General features: G+C 44.1%; 1 protein-coding gene across 2 annotated transcripts in view; it reads left to right on the plus strand.

The window, feature by feature from the left end:
- The first annotated feature begins 688 nt into the window (after positions 1-688).
- COX16 (cytochrome c oxidase assembly factor COX16) overlaps positions 689-18,778 on the plus strand; it is a 181,303-nt gene continuing 163,213 nt past the window's right edge. The window contains exon 1 of one of the 2 annotated variants that reach the window (XM_077464626.1): positions 689-843. In XM_077464626.1, the coding sequence (XP_077320752.1) occupies positions 778-843 (66 nt within the window). In that variant the 5' untranslated portion in view covers positions 689-777. The remainder of the gene's footprint in view (positions 844-18,778) is intronic. The other variant, XM_077464625.1, reaches the window with a different exon arrangement.

The following is an 18,778-nucleotide window of genomic DNA, read 5'->3' on the forward strand; positions in this document are numbered from 1 at the left end:
GATATGCCGCGTGTGGCGGCTCCCGTGCGCATGCGCGGGGGTGACATCATCGTGGCTTCGACAAATGACAGCGCCGGAGCAGTGAGACCCACCAAGAAGATGGAGGCTCCGGGCTACAGGGGACAGCGGTGACTTCGCTGGCTCCTGTGTCAGGTAAGTGACACATAATGGACTACTATGCGATGCATAGTAGTCCATTATGCTTTACCTTTGCAGGGAATCAAAGAGGAAGTAAACCCATCAGGGTTTACTTCCTCTTTAAGTTTGTTATTATTGCAAAGAGGGACTTTGCAATTAATTACAATTCACTCTTCATAACGTTCTGGAGTATATTGCATTTGCCATTATAAAAACAGAGGCAGTAGACTTTATAAAAATTTATATTAGTGTCATTCTCAAAACTTTTGGCCACGTCTGTAGTCTAGACATATCTATTGCTTTCTGGTTACAATCTCCTGACTCTGTTCTTATGTGAGTGTTTAGAATGCAGAAGCAGAATGCCTGTTGGTTAGGATGATGTTGAAGATTCTGGGGGGTGTGCATCTCCCTCTCAAACACCAACCATGCAGAGACCAGAACTAGGGCTGGGTTTGGGACAGTTTAACTTGTAACAGGAAGCAACGGCAGACGGAACGTTTGCGACCCGCACGATTTGCCAGGGAAACATTTGGAACACGGACTCAAAGCGCGTTGTTGCTTGTGACCTAACCCCGGAAGTAGCTTGTATACAGTGCAGCGCGATAATTCTTCCCCCAAGGTGATAGGGGAGAACTCGGGATGTTGAGTAATTTATGGCAAGCGTTTAAAAATAACTCGAACTTGCGGTATGGAGTGCCCATGGTGGTGAGTTCAGATCCCTGGGAAGGTATATGAGGGGAATATGGGGGGCTTCTGCTCCAGACAGATGTGTGATTACAGTGCTGTTATGCCATCCTTAATATGGCTGTGTATTCTGTCTGTATTCAACCTGGTATAATAAAATGTGGCCTCCAATGCACCATACTGCCTGTTTAATGTTATGACAATATAACAATTTGATGTGAAAACAGAAGGAGCAGTGAGACCAGCACAAGGTTCATGAACACCTTGCTGTCATTGAACACTGGACTGTCCCCTTCTAGCTTCATCTGGAGACTTCTAAGGAGGAGTCCATCTACTTCACAATGAAGGAAAGATGAAGCTTTATGATTACACAATCTCCTTTGTGCTTTGCAGGTGAGCACAGATGAATGCAGGCTCAGCACAGCCAGTGACTAGGGATGAGCTCAGGCATGTTTGCATGGAACATGTGCAGAGCCCGCCAGGAAGTTGGCGCAGCGCTGCGCTAATCACAAGCAGTGAGACATTGCCCGATCTCTGCAGCCGCACATCGGGCAATGTCTCACTGCCTGTGATTAGCGCAGCACTACGCCGACTTCCTGGCCGGCTCCATGGGAACACGCCTGACACATAGAAAACCATTCTTCTGTATGTGCCCTAATTACACCAAAATGCTGTGTTGAGGTGGGCTACATAGCTGTGACTGAAGTGCCATTTTGTGACGCCTCAATAAAGGTAAAAAGAAAGTAATAAATGCCTTGAATTATAACAGGGCAAAGCACTGCCCTCCACCACCCGACACACCAGATTTTTTCTTACAGGCTGCTGTAAAGGAGCCATTACAGCTGTGGTTTCATGGGTTGAGGCGGTTCCCTCCCTTCATTATTATGGTGACAATTCTTTTAATTAGCCAATTTATAAAGCAGCAGTATGGGCTTTTCTGTGGTCATTTCAGTGCTTTAGGCCCTGTTCATATGTGGCAATTTGGGCTCATGAGCAGAATCACAACAATTCTAAATCACACTGCAATAATGGCAAAAAGCACCAGACATGTTTGGGTGCCATTTATTTTTAATGGCACCTCTAATGCGGTGCAGTTTTGCCCTGATTGTTGCCCAAAAAGGAGCAGAAGAGTTTTTTGGGTGACAATCTTTGCACAATGCAACGGGGCCTTAGGGGTCATTCATGTTATATTTGTTGCTCAATACATTCCCAATACTTGGACACTAGAAATACAATGCTTCATGATCAGGATAGTCCAGACCATCATGCTGAGTTGCCATGTTTTTATTTGCATTTTTTGTTCCATTTTTTGTTTTTGTTGCATGTTCAAGAAATACAAACGTGTGTCGGTGCAAAGCACATTGACATGAAGCATTATCATGTGGAAGTTTTTTGTTTTTTTTAAGTGGTGGAAAATGCCTGCTCCATTTGTATACAATGTTTTGAGTTGCCCTTACACCAGTCTAGTCTTAGTTAGGGGTGTTGAAATTAATCATAGAATCGATTCATCGAGATTCGACCACCCACGATGCAGCATCGATGGTATGACTTGCACAATCGATTTTCTGATGACGGTACCCGTGCGCCAATTTATGCCCTGCCTGTGAGTCTAAACTGAACCAAAAGGAGCCATAGGCGTTAGCTGCCCCTCTTTTCCCGCCCCCGCTGACGTCACCGCGTTGAGCTGGCTGCTGCGAGACACGTGGGGCGAGTGTCCCCCAATTCCTGATGAATCATGACTCAGTTCCCAGAGCCAGAGCCTTCCTCCTTAGCTCACCTCACACTGTGCACAGGCTGCTGTGGGAGACCTAAAATGCCAGATGGCTGCGATTGTGGTCCAGTCCTCCTCACAGTCTGCTGCTGTGGGCATTATCATCATCAGGTACTTACTTTGGGAACCAACCACCATCTTATTGTAGTGGATAGCACAGCACCATCTTATCTCTTGGGGCTTAAAGAGTGGACTGGGCACATAAAGGAAAGCACCAAAGTCTTATCATTTGTGGCCATGAAAAGTGGAATCATCATAGTGGTGAATTCAATCCTATCCTTCTCTTTGTGGGATAAAGGGTCAACTGTGTGGTGCTGGGAATCTAACTACCCCTGTATAGTATAATACATACATAGTCAGATGAACAGTGGTCTTTGTGCAAAGATCCAAATATTGTGAGCTGTTATAGATATTCTATACCACTTCAGGAGGGTAGGTGCAGTGTCTTGTGTAGCTACAAAAGTCTTTGTCCATCTCTTGTATCATGTCCCCAGTCTCTGACCCTCTCTTGTATCATGTCCCCAGTCTCTGACCCTCTCTTGTATCATGTCCCCAGTCTCTGACCCTCTCTTGTATCATGTCCCCAGTCTCTGACCCTCGCTTGTATCATGTCTCCAGTCCCTGACCCTCTCTCTACCATCATGTCCGTGGTCCCTGACCCTCTCTAGCATCATGTCCGCGGTCACTGACCCTCTCTAGTATCATGTCCGCGGTCCCTGACCCTCTCTAGCATCATGTCCACGGTCCCTGGCCCTCTCTCTAGCATCATGTCCGCGGTCCCTGGCCCTCTCTCTAGCATCATGTCCGCGGTCCCTGGCCCTCTCTCTAGCATCATGTCCGCGGTCCCTGGCCCTCTCTCTAGCATCATGTCCGCGGTCCCTGGCCCTCTCTCTAGCATCATGTCCGCGGTCCCTGGCCCTCTCTCTAGCATTATGTCCGCGGTCCCTGGCCCTCTCTCTAGCATCATGTCCGCGGTCCCTGGCCCTCTCTCTAGCATCATGTCCGCGGTCCCTGGCCCTCTCTCTAGCATCATGTCCGCGGTCCCTGGCCCTCTCTCTAGCATCATGTCCGCGGTCCCTGGCCCTCTCTCTAGCATCATGTCCGCGGTCCCTGGCCCTCTCTCTAGCATCATGTCCGCGGTCCCTGGCCCTCTCTCTAGCATCATGTCCGCGGTCCCTGGCCCTCTCTCTAGCATCATGTCCGCGGTCCCTGGCCCTCTCTCTAGCATCATGTCCGCGGTCCCTGGCCCTCTCTCTAGCATCATGTCCGCGGTCCCTGGCCCTCTCTCTAGCATCATGTCCGCGGTCCCTGGCCCTCTCTCTAGCATCATGTCCGCGGTCCCTGGCCCTCTCTCTAGCATCATGTCCGCGGTCTGCTGTGTCCGCAGTTGTCTGCTGTGTTTACACTTTGCTGCAAGCAAGGAGTGTTGTCTTTTTTTTTTTTATTTTAAGAACAGATAAGATAAAAAACTTGGATGAAAACCGTGCGCAGTAATCGTGATGCATCGCCGAACCGAATCGTGGACAGGATAATTGTAATCGAATCATGAGGCCAGTAAAGATGCGCACCCCTAGTATCCGGTTCATACTTGTGGCCTTATGATATTTAATTATATCGGGAAGACCTATACCACTTCTGGCTTTAGTTTGTGTTAAGCCTAGTACACATTATTAGAAAATCAGATGAAAATATTTGTATTCAGAACAATCGTTCTATTTTATGTTTGTTAGTATACGGCTTCCGAGAGCAGATGTTTACTGTTCAGATGAAAATTCTGAAAGGACATGTTGGAAAAATGTTCTAGTTCATTTGCAGAACAAACCATTTTCGTTTAATTAGTGCAGTATTCATCCTCAAGAAATTAAATGTGCAAGACCAGAAGAAGAAAGCAAACGAAAATATTTTTTTAAACACAAAAAAAATTATTGTTTTCAAGATAATAAAAGATTTTTAAGGAGCTATAAACTGAAATTTATGTGATGGTGATGAACTGCAATCCTAGGCTGTCCCCTTCTATCTCCATCTGGAAATAGAAGTTTACTAGTATACAGATTATCTATTGGACTACAAATAAAGGGTTATGATTAATAGTTATTATTAACCACTTCGCGCCCAGGCCAATTCTGACATTTCTCTCCTACATGTAAAATTCCTAATTTTTTTGCTAGAAAATTACATAGAACCTCCAAACATTATATATGTTTTTTTAGCAAAGACCCTAGAGAATACAATGGCGGTCGTTACAATTTTTTTATCTCGCACGGTATTTGTGCAGCAATTTTTCGAACACGTTTTTTCCAGAAAAAAAACTGTTTCATGCTTAAAAAAACAAAAAAACAGTAAAGTTAGCCCAATTTTTTTGCATAATGTGAAAGAGGAGGATACGTAAAGTAAATAGATACCCAACATGTCACGCTTCAAAATTGCACGCGCTCGTGGAATGGAGCCAAACTTTGGTATTTAAAAATCTCCATAGGCGACGCTTTAAATTTTTTTACTGGTTACATGTTTTGGGGTACAGAGGAGGTCTGGAGCTATAATTATTGCTCTCGCTCTAACGTTCACGGCGATACCTCGTATGTGTGGTTTGAACACCGTTTTCATATGTGGGCGGGACTTACGTATGCGTACGCTTCTGTGTGCGAGCTCACGGGGACAGGGGCGCTTTACATTTTTTTTTTTTATTGTTAATTTTATTTTAATTTTTTTAGTTTAGTTTAGGATGACTTTTATTCCTATTACAAGGAATGTAAACTGTAAACATCCCTTGTAATAGGAATATGGCACGATCTGACCTATTTACAGTGAGATATGGGGTCAATAAGATCCCATATCTCACCTCTAGGTTGGGAAGAATAAAAAAAAAAAATAAAATAACACGATCCTGGCTTCCCTGCCAAATCGGCGCCGTTAATTTGAATACCGAGGCCGGGGCGTGACGTCATAACATTGCGCCCGGCCTCTGAACGATCATAGAGACTCCGGGGACGATCTGGTCCTCTGGAAATCTCTATGGTAACTGGCGGGGGCCGGCGGATCCTGTCACCGACTCGGTACAAGCATCGGAGGGCGGCGGGAGGGGGGGCGTCCCCTCCCACCGCCCGTAAGAACGATCAAGCGGCGGAACAGCCGATATGATCTTTCTTATGGTGCAGGGAATCGCCGGCTGAAAACGCCGATATCTGAATGATGTCTGTGGCCTCAGGCATCATTCAGATATAACCACCGAAAGCCCATGACGTCAATAGATGTAGTATGGGCGCCGAGTGGTTAAAGTGTCACTAAACTCACATCGTAAAAAAAAACTATTACATGCTGTTCATACTCACCCAGTCACTATGAGATTCGTTTTCTGTATTCTGCAAAAAACCTGGTTGATCCTGCTGCTCTCTATCTCCACCTTCTGTTCATGTTTCCAATTCAGCTCGGGATTTTGCAGTTGTAGTGGCAACTCTGCACATACTCAGTTTTCAGTGAGTTTCTGTGCTGAGCATTTCCTCCCTATCAGATCTGAGCAGCCCATGTGACTATAGAGTCGTACATCTGGCCGTATACACTGTGGTAAATGACAGCCCACTCCCTCCCTCCTCCTTCATGCCCACTAACCAGCTATGCACAGTGGGGGCAGGATATTACGTAAATATTATGGATATTATGTAAATTAATGGAGGCTTCCACCTCCCTCTTATTCTAAGACACAGGCTGGAGGGGCCTGCCCACATCATGTGACCAGCAGCAGAGTACTAGAAGCTCCTCCTGCTTATGTTTCCCTGCAGACAGGTTGAAAAAGAGCTGGGACATGTGACAGCTGTATATCGATTTATAGTGCCACCATCCATATACATAAATAGAAAGGACAATGCAAATTAAACAGTATGTGTTTAGTATCACTTTAATACTATTTTTTATTTTACTTAAATTGTTACTATGATTAGAAGGGTCACATGCACATTACATCACTTCCGATTCTACACTGGAACGTAGCTACTTACATGGTAGGTTTTCCTGCCATGGTGAAAATGATTGGAAGAAGGACACAGGAAATAAGGACTCTGCACATGTGTGCAGAGTGCAGAACTCAGGACTATCGCTTTTGAGTGGAGAAAACGCAGTGATATGTAGAGGTCGACCGATATGGGTTTTTCTCTGGCTGATGCCGATATTTAGAAATCACGGCGGCCGATGGCCGATTATATGATGGCGATTTTTTTGGGCCGATATGTTAGGCCGATTTATTTTTTTATTTTTATTTTTTTTCCTTCATCTCATAAAATCTAACAGACCCCTTTCCCAATGGGGCATTTTTCAGGCGCTTTTGGGGTAAAAATAGCGCCTGTAAAACGGCTCCCCTGCAGTCTGTGTGAAAGCCAGAGTGCTTTCAAACTGAAGCGATGCACTGGCAGGATGTAAAAAGTCCTGCAAGCAGCACCTTTGGAGTGGTGTATACCGCTCCTCCACCACTCCTGCCCATTGATATGAATGGGCACCACTGCCGAAGCGCCTGCAGTGCGATTTGGCAGCAGCGATTCATGGGCGCATTTGACCTCTTCCTCGGCTGCTAGCTGGGTTATATGTGCCCCATTAGCAGTCGAATAGCACCGCTAAAATGATGGTAAAGCGCTGCTAAAACTAGCAGCGTTTTACCATCAACGCCTACCCGCTCCGGTGTGAAAGCAGCCTTAATAAGTGATACAGAAATTTTCTTACATTTAAACATTTATTAAACAAAACAAACCTCCAATCAGTTTACTTGTATGTATAATTTAGATAAAAAAAAAATCTATATATTAAATAAAAACAGGTAGTCAAAACTTTTGGACGAGAAAAAAAAATGGGCTAACTTTACTGTTTTTTTTTTTTTTTTATATCATTAGTGTATTTTTTTCCAAAAAAAATGTGTTTGAAAGACCTCTGCGCAAATACCATGTGACATAAAATATTGCAACAACCGCTATTTTATTCCCTAGGATCTCTGCTAAAAAAAATATATATTTTTTGTAGGTTCTAAGTGATTTTCTGGCAGAAAATACAGGATTTTTACTTGTAAGCAACAAGTGTCAGAAAAGATTTAGTCTTTAAATGGTTAAACTGAGAACTCTACACACTGAGTTCATTCAGAAGTGTAAACATTGTATCTCTTACCTCTTTTCTTGGCAGACAGCCCAGAGAGGAAACAAGTCACTTCACTGAAGACTCAGGCAACTTGCACTGACTTCAACAAATGCAACTCCCACTGCAATGCTCATCTTGTCTGCAGTGCTGCCCTTAACAGAAACTCTGCTCCACCTCTGTTCCTCTTCCAGGTTGAATGATGGTCTGCCTCATGCAGACCACTTCATGTTCACCCAGGCTGTCACCACTGGGCCCACAGTATGATCCTGCAGATATCTGCACTTCTCTCTATAACATAGAAGTGCAACCACTTCAACTGTAGGGGGAAGCAGAAGATGACTAAGGTATTCATATGGAAACATAAAATGGAATATACCAGCAAAAATGTGCCTATTTGTTGAATGGGATGGACTGTTGCCTTTAGTACCAATAAAATAGAACTCAATGTTTAGTGTGGAATGATGTGCAGTATGTAATGTGCTGCACAGTGAACAAAATGGGACAGTCTGAAAGGAGATGTATAGCCCAAACTATTTTAGCTGTACTTCTCCTGGGGATCACAGAAGTGCATTTAGTTCTGCACTCCTGTGACTCATTTTTAGCTGACAGCGGGCTAAAGTCCACTGTCGGCTGATGTCAGCCAAGCCAGGCTTGGGAAAAATCCTGACTTCACAGTCTGGTCCCACCCAGATGTCTGGACCAGTGGCTGGCTCAACCTCTCAGCATGTTACTGAGAGCCTGAGCTAACCACTCATGCCTCAGGTCCTGTCCTCACTAGAGTAGTGGATAGTGCCCAAAAACTTAAAGGGAGGCAGACCATGGGCGCAAAATGTTACCACTGATGCCAGTTCCTGGGGGTGGGGAGCCCACCTAGGAAAGGAGAAAGCCCAAGGTAAATGGAATGGCTCCCTAGGTCGGATTTAATCCAACTACAGGGAGCTTAAAGCGGTGGGGGAGGCTCTAAAACCCTTTCAAGAAAGCATCATGAGCAAGGAGGTTCAGGTAAGCTTCGACAACGCCACTGTCATAGCCTACTTGAGTCACCAGGGAGGCACCAGGTCCAGACCCCTTCTAGAATTATCCAAGGAGATCCTGGACGGGGCTGAGGGAAAAGTTCTCTCCATATCAGCTGTCCAGTTTCCACATAAAGGGGAAAAGCAACAGCAAGGCGGACTTCCTCAGCCGTCAGCCGATAAGGCAGGGGGAATGGGAACTGAACCCTGAGGCATTTCAAACCCTGGTGTAGCTCTTCGGAAATCTGGAAATAGATCTGTTCGCCAACCCGCAGAATTGGAAGGTAGAGAAATATTTCTCGATTTCCCAAGAAAGGGTGTCAGAAGGCTTAGATGTCCTGACTTAGACTTGGCAGTGCAGGTTGGCATATGCCTTCCTATTCCCTATCACTGATTCTGCGGGTGCTTCAGAAGCTCAGCCAGTCCCCAGGCCAGCCCCTCCTGATAGCACCCTGATGGCCAAGGAGAGCTTGGGTCGCAAGCTTAAAATCCATGGCAGTGGCAGAGCCATGGGATCTCTCGAACAGGCCAAGTCTTCTCAGGCAGAGGCCAGTACTACACCCAATGCCAGAATTTTTCCAACTGATGGCCTGGTTATTGAGCGCCAGATCCTAAAACGTAAGGGCTACTCAGAAAGGGTGATAAATACCCTCCTTTTGAGCAGAAAGCCAGCGACTAAAAAGATTTACTCAAAAATTTGTATGACTTTCTGTTACTGGGGCAAAGAAAAACAGATGGACCTCTACCACTGTTTTGGTTATCCTGGATTTTCTCCAGGATGGAGTAGACAAGGGCTTAGTGGTTAGCACCCTTCGGGTACAGATAGCGGCCCTCTCTGTTTATCTTGATACAAGACTGGCAAAGGAAGACCTCATTAAATGTTTCTTGGTGGCCAGGGAAAGAGTTTCCCCAGTCTCCAAAGCAGTTTCCCACCATGGGACCTGACAAGGGTGTTAGAGGCGTTATCTAAACACCCATTTGAACCTATAGAGGAGGTTCCCTTTAAGTTTCTAACCTTAAAAATATAATTTCTGTTAGCAATTATAAAGGCCAGGAGGGTTGGGGATCTACAGGGGCTATCCATGAAGGAACCCTTCTTATTGATGCAGCTACCAAAGGTATCATCCTTATTTTATAGGCCACAAGATATAACTTTTCCATCTTTTTGTGATAAACCAAAAAACGAGAAAGAACATGAATTTCATTGCCTGGATGTAAGGAGGCATCTCCTTACCTATTTACAGAGAACAAAATAGTTTAGGAGATTCAATCACTGCTAGTTTTGTACGTTAGACCAAGGAAGGGACTTCAGGCCTCTAAAGCCTCAGTCTCGAGATGGATCAGGGGAGCTGTCTCCCTGGCTTATGAGCGTTCTGGAGTCCCAGCACCAGCTAAGGTTAACCACTTGCCGCCCGCCCTATAGGCAATTGACGGTTGCAAAGTGGTTTCATAATCCTGACCGGACGTCATATGACGTGATCAGGATTATGAGCCGCTGCGCGCCCCAGGGGGCGCGCATCGCGGCGATCGTTGCGGCAGGGTGTCAGTCTGACACCCAGCAACTACGATCTCGGTAAAGAGTCTCTGACAGAGACTCTTTACCACGTGATCAGCCGTGTCCAATCACGGCTGATCACAGTGTAAATGGGAAGAGCCTGTGATCGGCTTTCCCTCACTCGCGTCTGTCAGACGAGAGTAGAGGAGAGCCGATCGGCTGCTCCTCTGACAGGGGGGGTCTGTGCTGATCGATTATCAGCACAGCCCCCCCGAGGATGCCCACACTGGACCACCAGGGATGCCACCAGACCACCAGGGAAAAGGTAATCCTCCCTAGACCATCAGGGATGCCAGTCAGCACAATGGATGCCAATCAGTGCCCATAATGGATGCCAATCAGTGCCCACAATGGGCATCACTGATTGGCATGCATTGTTTGGCACTGATTGGCATCCATTACTATAGTATAACACCTGTGCCGCCTATGAGTGCCCACCTGTGCCGCCTATGAGTGCCCACCTGTGCCGCCTATGAGTGCCCACCTGTGCCGCCTATGAGTGCCCACCTGTGCCGCCTATGAGTGCCCACCTGTGCCGCCTATCCATGCCCACCTGTGCCGCCTATCCATGCCCACCTGTGCCGCCCATCCATGCCAATCTGTGCCAGCTATCAGTGCCAATTTGTGCCACCTATCAGTGTCCGTCCGTGCCGCCAATCAGTGCCGCCCATCAGTGCCGCCCATCAGTGCCGCCCATCAGTGTCCATCAATGCCACCTCATCAGTGCCACTTCATTGGTGCCACATCGGTGCCCATCAGTGCCGCCTTATCAGTGCCCATCAGTGTAGCCCCATCAGTGCCCATCAGTGAAGGAGAAAACGTACTTATTTACAAAGTTTTGAAACTGAAACAAAAAAAAAACTTTTTTTTTTTCAAAATTTTCAGTGTTTTTTTATTTGTAGCGCAAAAAATAAAAACCGTAGAGGTGATCAAATACCACCAAAAGAAAGCTCTATTTGTGGAAAAAAAATGATAAAAATGTAATTTGGGTACAGTGTAGCATGACCGCGCAATTGTCATTCAAAGTGCGACAGCGCTGAAAGCTCAAAATTGGTCTGGGCAGGAAGGTGTTTAAGTGCCCTGTATTGAAGTGGTTAAAACCCATTCAACCAGGTCACTAGCAACTTCCTGGGCTGAAAAAGCAGGGGCCTCCTGGGAACAAATTGCAGCGCGACCACCTGGTCCAGTGGGTATATGTTCCTGAAGCACTACCGTGTGGAAGTGTTGTCACAGCAAGACTTGGCCTCGGCTGGAAGGTCCTGTAAGCTGATTATCCTCTCAGGTGTGCCACGCTGGAAGATGATGGGAGAAAACTTACGTTAGACTTACCGGCAACGATATTTCTACGAACATTCCAGGGCGGCAGGCCTACTTCCTGCCCTATGTAGAGGGAAAATGAGTTGAACATTAGGTGGCGAGTACCTATGTGGAGTGATTCTCCTTGTGAACCGGTTCGGGATTACTTTATTACAAACTGGGGATCGAGGGGAAAGGTGGGGACTTAAAACAAGCTGTCAGTTGATTGTGTTTCCTGTAGGGAGGAGCCCTCATCTCTCAGGTGTGCCATCCTGGAAGGTTTGTAGAAATACCATTACCGGTAAGTCCAACGTAGGTTTTAGCATGCACCCCTATACTATCAGAGACTCAGGCTTTAGTGCCTACAGGTCCCTTTCCGTTTAGTCAAGAGGATGCGGTGCCCATGGATGCCAAAAAGAATGTAAAATTTTTGATTCATCTGATCACAGAACAGTTTTCCACTTTGCAACAGACCATTTTAAATGAGTTTTGGCCCAGAGGAGACATTGGTGTTTTTGGATCATATGGCTTCTTTGCATGATAGAGCTTTAACTTGCAATTTGAATGGCAGGGTGAACTGTGTTCACAGACAGTGGTTTTTTGGAAGTATTTCTGAGCCCATGCAGTGATGTTCATCACAGAATCATGCCTGTTTTTAATGCAGTTTCACCTGAGGACCCGAAGATCACGGGCATCCAATATTGCGTTTCGGCCTTGTACCTTGCACGCAGATTTCTCTAGATCGTCTGAATCCTGTGATGATATTATGTACTGTAGATGATGAGGCATTTGAAGTCTTTGCAATTTTATGTTGAGGAATATTATTCTGAAGTTGTTTGACAATTTTTAGATGCAACTTTTCACAGATTGGTGAACCTCTGTCCATCTTTACGTCTGAGACACTCTCTCTAAGATGCTATTTTTATACTCAATCATGTTACAGACCTATTGCCAATTAAACGAATTAGTTGTTAAATATTTTTCTAGCTCTTGTTAGGGCCGGTTCACACAGGGGGCGATGCGAGGCGACACGACTTGCCTCGCCGCGACCTGACAAGTCGCCCCTGTTCTGTACAATGGAACCGTTCTGAGAGGAGCGACTCGAGTCGCTCCGACTCAGAAAAAAGGTTTCTGTACTACTTTTGGGCGACCTCGGGGCGACTTGCATTGACTTCTATACAGAAGTCATTTGCAAGTCGCCACTGAGGTCGCAGCAGGTCGCGGCGAGGCAAGTCGGTGTCGCCTCGCATCGCTCCCTGTGTGAACCGGCCCTTAATCCAACTTGCTTTGCAACTTTGTTGCCCTATCCCAAATTGTTTGAGATGTGTTGCTGCCATCAATTTCAAAATTACTTTTTTTTTTTTTTTATTACATTTTCTCAGTTTAGACATTTAATATCCTAAACATTAAAGTAGGGCGCTGTTATATTTAAAAAATAAATAAATTGGGTTGCTGTCTAATTACCCTATTGCACTATCGCCTTGTTATTTGTTTATTTTATAACTGGTGCCATTTGCTGGATGGAAATACATCTCTAAAGGAAAGGTTGAGGAGTTTACGTAAAGTACAGCTTTTATTAGGGCTGCAACTAACGATTATTTTCATAATCGATTAGTTGGCCGATTATTGTTTTGATTAATCGGTTAATAACCTTTAAAAAAAAAAAAAAAGTGGGTCAAATTGACATTCATTTTCAACCACAGTGAGGGGACAATTTGGAAATAATAGAAAACTTCTTAGTTAAAGGAATTTTCAGACAGTGTATGTGGTTTTCGTTCAGAAATTACATTACATTTTAAAAACAGAATGTTAAAAACAAGTGAAAATTTCAAACAAAATTCTTTCATTCAGTGAATGTACAAAGATTTTTCGTCTGAATATTCTCATCTGAAAAATTGATCGGTGTGGTCAGCATAAGGCTCAGTACACACCTATGCAGTTTGCTTTTGATCTGTTTCTGCCGTGCTTTTTGCTGTGCGTTTTGATTTTTGCACACATGATTTTACTGCAATTTGCATTTTTGCATTTTTTTGGGCAGATTAAAAAACACAAATTGCTGCAAAAACCCATTACATGCTTTTCTGCAGCTTTTCCATTGAAGTGTATTGAACCAATAAAGCACCATTTTGCGTTAAAAGTCCCTGACACTTTCTGATGTGAACGTGTCCCATAGGAAACCATGTAAATGAACTGTAGTGCCTTTCTGCAAAAAGCACCAATAAACACAGATGTGAAGCAGATCTAAGACATTTAGTAACATAATGGGGTTAAAAAAACTAAAATGAGCCCTTTATAGTACAAAAAAAAGCAGATACTCACTACTGTAAGGAGTTCATTTTTTTACTGTAGAACAGTGAAAGTAATATTTACAGCAGTGATTATTTGCTCTTTTTGTACTATAAAGGGCTCATTTTAGTTTTTTTTAACCCCATTATGTTACTGGCCGATTAATCGATTATGAAAATAATCGATTAATTTCATAATCGATTAGTTGTTTCAGCCCTAGCTTTTATAACAAAAAGGCGTGATTGGTCCTGGTGACCTTGGGCTTTTGGTGAGTGCATTCATTTTACTGCAAGTGAGCATTCGCCATATTTTGAGGAAGAGCATGTTTGACACTTTCAAAGCACAGTGGATGGTCACAAAGATTGTTACTTTGCAGCAAAGTGGACTGTTTGTGCTGAAAAGTGAGTTGAAAAAACACAGTGCCTGAAAAAATATCCATACCCCTTGAAATTTTCCACATTTTGTCATGTTGCAACCAAAAACGTAAATGTATTTTATTGGAATTTTATGTGATAGACCAACACAAAGTGACACATAATTGTGAAGTGGAAGGAAAATGGTAAATGGTTTTCTAAATAAAAAATAAATAAAAAATCTGAAAAGTGTGGTGTGATTTGTATTCAGCCCCAATACTTTGTAGAACCACTTTTCACTGCAATTACAGCTGCAAGTCTTTTTGGGGGTGTCTCTACCAGTTTTGCACATCTAGAGAGAGAAATATTTGCCTGTTCTTCTTTGCAAAATAGCTCAAGCTCTGTCAGATTGGAAGGAGAGCTTCTGTGAACAGCAATTTTCAAGTCTTGCCACAGATTCTCAATTAGTTAGGTCTGGACTTTGGCCAATTCTAACACATGAATATGCTTTGATCTAAACCATTCCATTGTAGCTCTGGCTGTATGTTTAGGGTCGTTGCCCTGCTGTAGAGTGAACCTCTGCCCCAGTCTCTAACAGGTTTTCTTCTAAGATTGCCCTGTAATTGGCTCCATCCATCTTCCCATCAACTCTTTATATATTTGTCCTTTATTTATCAAAAACAGTAGTAGAGAATACATTGTCACTTCACATTCCATCAAATACATATAAAGTATTTTCCATCGTCAGACTTATCACTAGTACCTCCCATTTCCCTTCTATGTTCTCTAGTCCTCCTCTTTGTTTCATCCTTTACACACACAAAAACAAAAAAACAAAAAAAACAACCCCCCCCCCGAAAAAAAGAGAGAACCTCCCCCCCACCCTTCCCCTTATCCCCAAAAAGAGATGGGGAGATTCTGTACTTCCAATGCACATATTACACCAACAAACAAATGACACAGAGCAAAACAGCCTTTCGGCTCAAAATAGGAAAGAGCAATATAATAAAACATGGGCAGTGTGGAATTTATAATTTATGTACTCAGAAGAAGGGAAGAGAATGATGGAAGTAGTTCTGGAGGAGTCTGCCTCACTCCTCCAGAACTACTTCCATCATTCTCTTCCCTTCTTCTGAGTACATAAATTATAAATTCCACACTGCCCATGTTTTATTATATTGCTCTTTCCTATTTTGAGCCGAAAGGACTAGGTCCTCCATGGCCCCTGTCTTCCCATTAACTCTAACCAGCTTCCCCCCTGCTAAAGAAAAGCATCCCCACAACATGATGCTGCCACCACCATGTTTCACGGTGGGGATGGTGTTTTCAGGGTGATGTGCAGTGCTAGTTTTCCGCCACACATAGCATTTTGCTTTTAGGACAAAAAGTTAAATTTTGGTCTTATCTGACCAAAGCACCTTCTTCCACATGTTTGCTGTGTCCCCGCATGGCTGCTCGCAAACTGCAAATGGGACTTCTTATGGCTTTCTTTCACCGATGGCTTTCTTCTTGCCACTCTTTCATAAAGCCAGATTTGTGGAGTGCACGACTAATAGTTGTCCTGTGCACGGATTCTCCCACCTGAGCTGTGGATCTCTGCAGCTCCTCCAGGGTTACCATGGGCCTCTTGGATGCTTCTATGGTTAATGCTCTCCTTGCTCAGCCTGTCCATTTAGGTGAACAAAACATAAAAAAAAGTGTAGTGCTAAAGAGACAACATAATAAATCATGTCCAAATATATCATAAAGGGCATATATATTGTACAGCAGTAATAAATGTTAAAGTGCTGAGTGTAAATATGTACAAATTCCACTGGCCAGAACCAGGTGAAATAGGGACCATAGGGAAGTGAAAAAAGTTCAAATGAAGGTGAATTGATGACAAAGTATGCTGGAACAGTCCACACAGAAAGATAGACTCAGTGATGCAATCCAATAGGGAAGCAAATTGGATAGCCACAACCGCAGTGAAAACACCAGGGATGGTGCATCCTCCACCCCGTGGTAGGGGGTAAACACTCTTACCAGACATTGTAGACTCGCATGCCAGCGGCAGCGGGTCAATTCAGTTGAAGAGACGAGGAGATGGATATCCGATGATGGACACTAGAACTCTCAAGGCTGTGGACCCACCTGCCAGTGGCAGTGGGTCTAAGGAATGGAGGACAGCAGGACTGGAACTCAGGCAGAGGTCACTCGAGGTGCAGATAGTATAAGCAAACACACTCGTCCAGAAGACATATGGGGATCATAAAAGAGAAAATGCCTCCAGGTATAGGTAAAAAAATGGGTTTATTAAAATAAGTACAAACATCAATGAACAAATGTGTAGATGTATCTGTGATCACAACTTAAAAGCAATGTGAGCAGCTAAGGCAAGCAAACCCTTGAGGCTTACCATAATCCATACTCTTTTATATGAATTGAGAGGAAGACCAATTCACAAGATCTATATATAATTATAATCAAAACCACCTAGGTCCATCCCATCATGTGGGTTTGCCCAGGCCCACACAAGGCCACAAAAGAGGTCCAGAAACTAACGAGGCTCCCGAGGGGGGGCGGTACATTCAAGGTAAAAAGAACTTAGCAGGCACAGGTATTTTTAATTTGAGTAAAGTATGCCTTACTGACATTGAGAAATTCATGTTGGATAAAGGACTTAAGTATGTTCCTCCCAAGAAGCTTAACACGTTTTCCACCTTCACTGATGTGCAAAAAATTTGTACGCAAGCTTAGTATTCAGAGACATTTCCTTACACAACCCCCCCAGATCATCCACATTAATAGTAGGTAATGGAAATGTCCATTCAGGTCTCTCGAATCCATCACTTTGTAATCCTCCCGATACCATAGCCCTGTCCATTAACATATTCTGCAGTTTAGTTGTACAGGATTTGCATAAATTTCCGAACAAAAGAGTTCATATTAATCCAACCAAGGTTGGATTTAAAACGGCTATGTGAACGTAAAAATTTGACCATCCGTCCCGCAGATAAAGGCGGGGGGATCGTCATATTAGACAAAGATGATTATGTGAGAAGATGATTAGGATTCTTAGCGATCAGAATACTTTTAGTTTGATTCCTAGGGATCCTACTTTTACCTATAAAAAGGCACTTGTAGAACTGGCCAATAGGGGCTCATCCTTGGGTATTTTGGACAATAAAGAGAACTTTTTTGGTACCTTTGCACCCCCCCCCCCCCCCGCATCCCAGTAATGTACTACCTTCCAAAGGTACATAAAGACCCTGTCAATCCCCCTGGACGTCCCATAGTAAGTGGGATTTACTCTGTCACACCCCGAATAGGACATTTTATATAGATTTTCATCTCTAGCCACTGGTTAAATTAGTTCCTTCTTACCTTAGGACACCCAAGATACCATCAGACTCTTGGAGAGAGTTAAGTATCAGGATGACTTAATATTGGTAATGGCAGATGTTGCCACCCTTTACACCTGTATCCCTTTATCATTTTGGGTTGTTCAGCAGTTGAGTATTATTTGTCCAAGAATACAGCTATTCCTTTAACCCAACAGGTTTTCATCATGGAACTCCTGAAATTTGCAACTAAGCATAACTACTTCTGTTTTAAAGACCAATTGTATCTACGGCACAAGGGGGTTGCTATGGGGGCCAAGTTTGCTCCTAGTTTGGAAAACTTGTTTATGACCCAATGGGAGGAGGATGTCACCTATGCTCCCAGGGACACGAGTTGGTTCTTTGGGCAAGATACATAGACAGAACCTCCTCCTTTGAAAGAGATATTTTGAGTCTTTGGACAGCTTTAATATAACAGCAGGTGTATCTCTCCTGAGTTATGAGGCTAGCCATTCCACTATCCATTTTTTTGGACCTTAAAATTTTATTTATCAACCATCATTTGGAATTTAAAACGTATTAAACCCACTGACCAGAATGGGTACATTCCAGTTGACCGCTATCGTCACAGTCAATGGCTAAAGTCAGTTCCGCACAGTCAATTTCTATGGCTGCGGCTCAACTGTACCAACATAGCAGATTTCCATTGTCAGGCCCAAATCCTGAAGAAAACATTTATGGAGAAGGGCTATAGATCTTCACACTTAGATGAGGACATTAGCAAGGCCTCTGATGTAGCTAGGAATACTCTGCTGGTAGATCATCCTAAGCCCTTGTACACACGATCGGAGATTCCGACGGAATGTGTCCGATCGGAGCGTTTTGTCAGATATTCCGACTGTGTGTGGTCTGCATTGGACTGTTTCCGTCGGAATATCCGTCGGACCAAATTTTCCAACTTGCCGGAAATATTTTCATACTCCGATCATGTGTAGAGAATTCCGATCGGACCATGTGCCACGCATGCTCAGATCAAATTCCTACATCAAAGCTATTGGCTACTAGCCTGAACGTAGTCCCATCGTAACGAAATTACGTCATCACGTTCTGAACTATCGGATTTTCCGACAACTTTGTCCGACCGTGTGTATGCAACAGTTTCGGACAAGATCCGACGGATTAGGTTGTCGGAATCTCCGACCGTGTGTACAAGGGCTAAACCTATTCAATTACAAGTGGTCATTTTT

This window comes from Lithobates pipiens, unplaced genomic scaffold (assembly GCF_037356315.1).
Source record: "Lithobates pipiens isolate NorthernLeopardFrog02 unplaced genomic scaffold, aLitPip1_a1.2 Scaffold_30, whole genome shotgun sequence".
NCBI classification, from domain to species: Eukaryota; Metazoa; Chordata; class Amphibia; order Anura; family Ranidae; genus Lithobates; species Lithobates pipiens.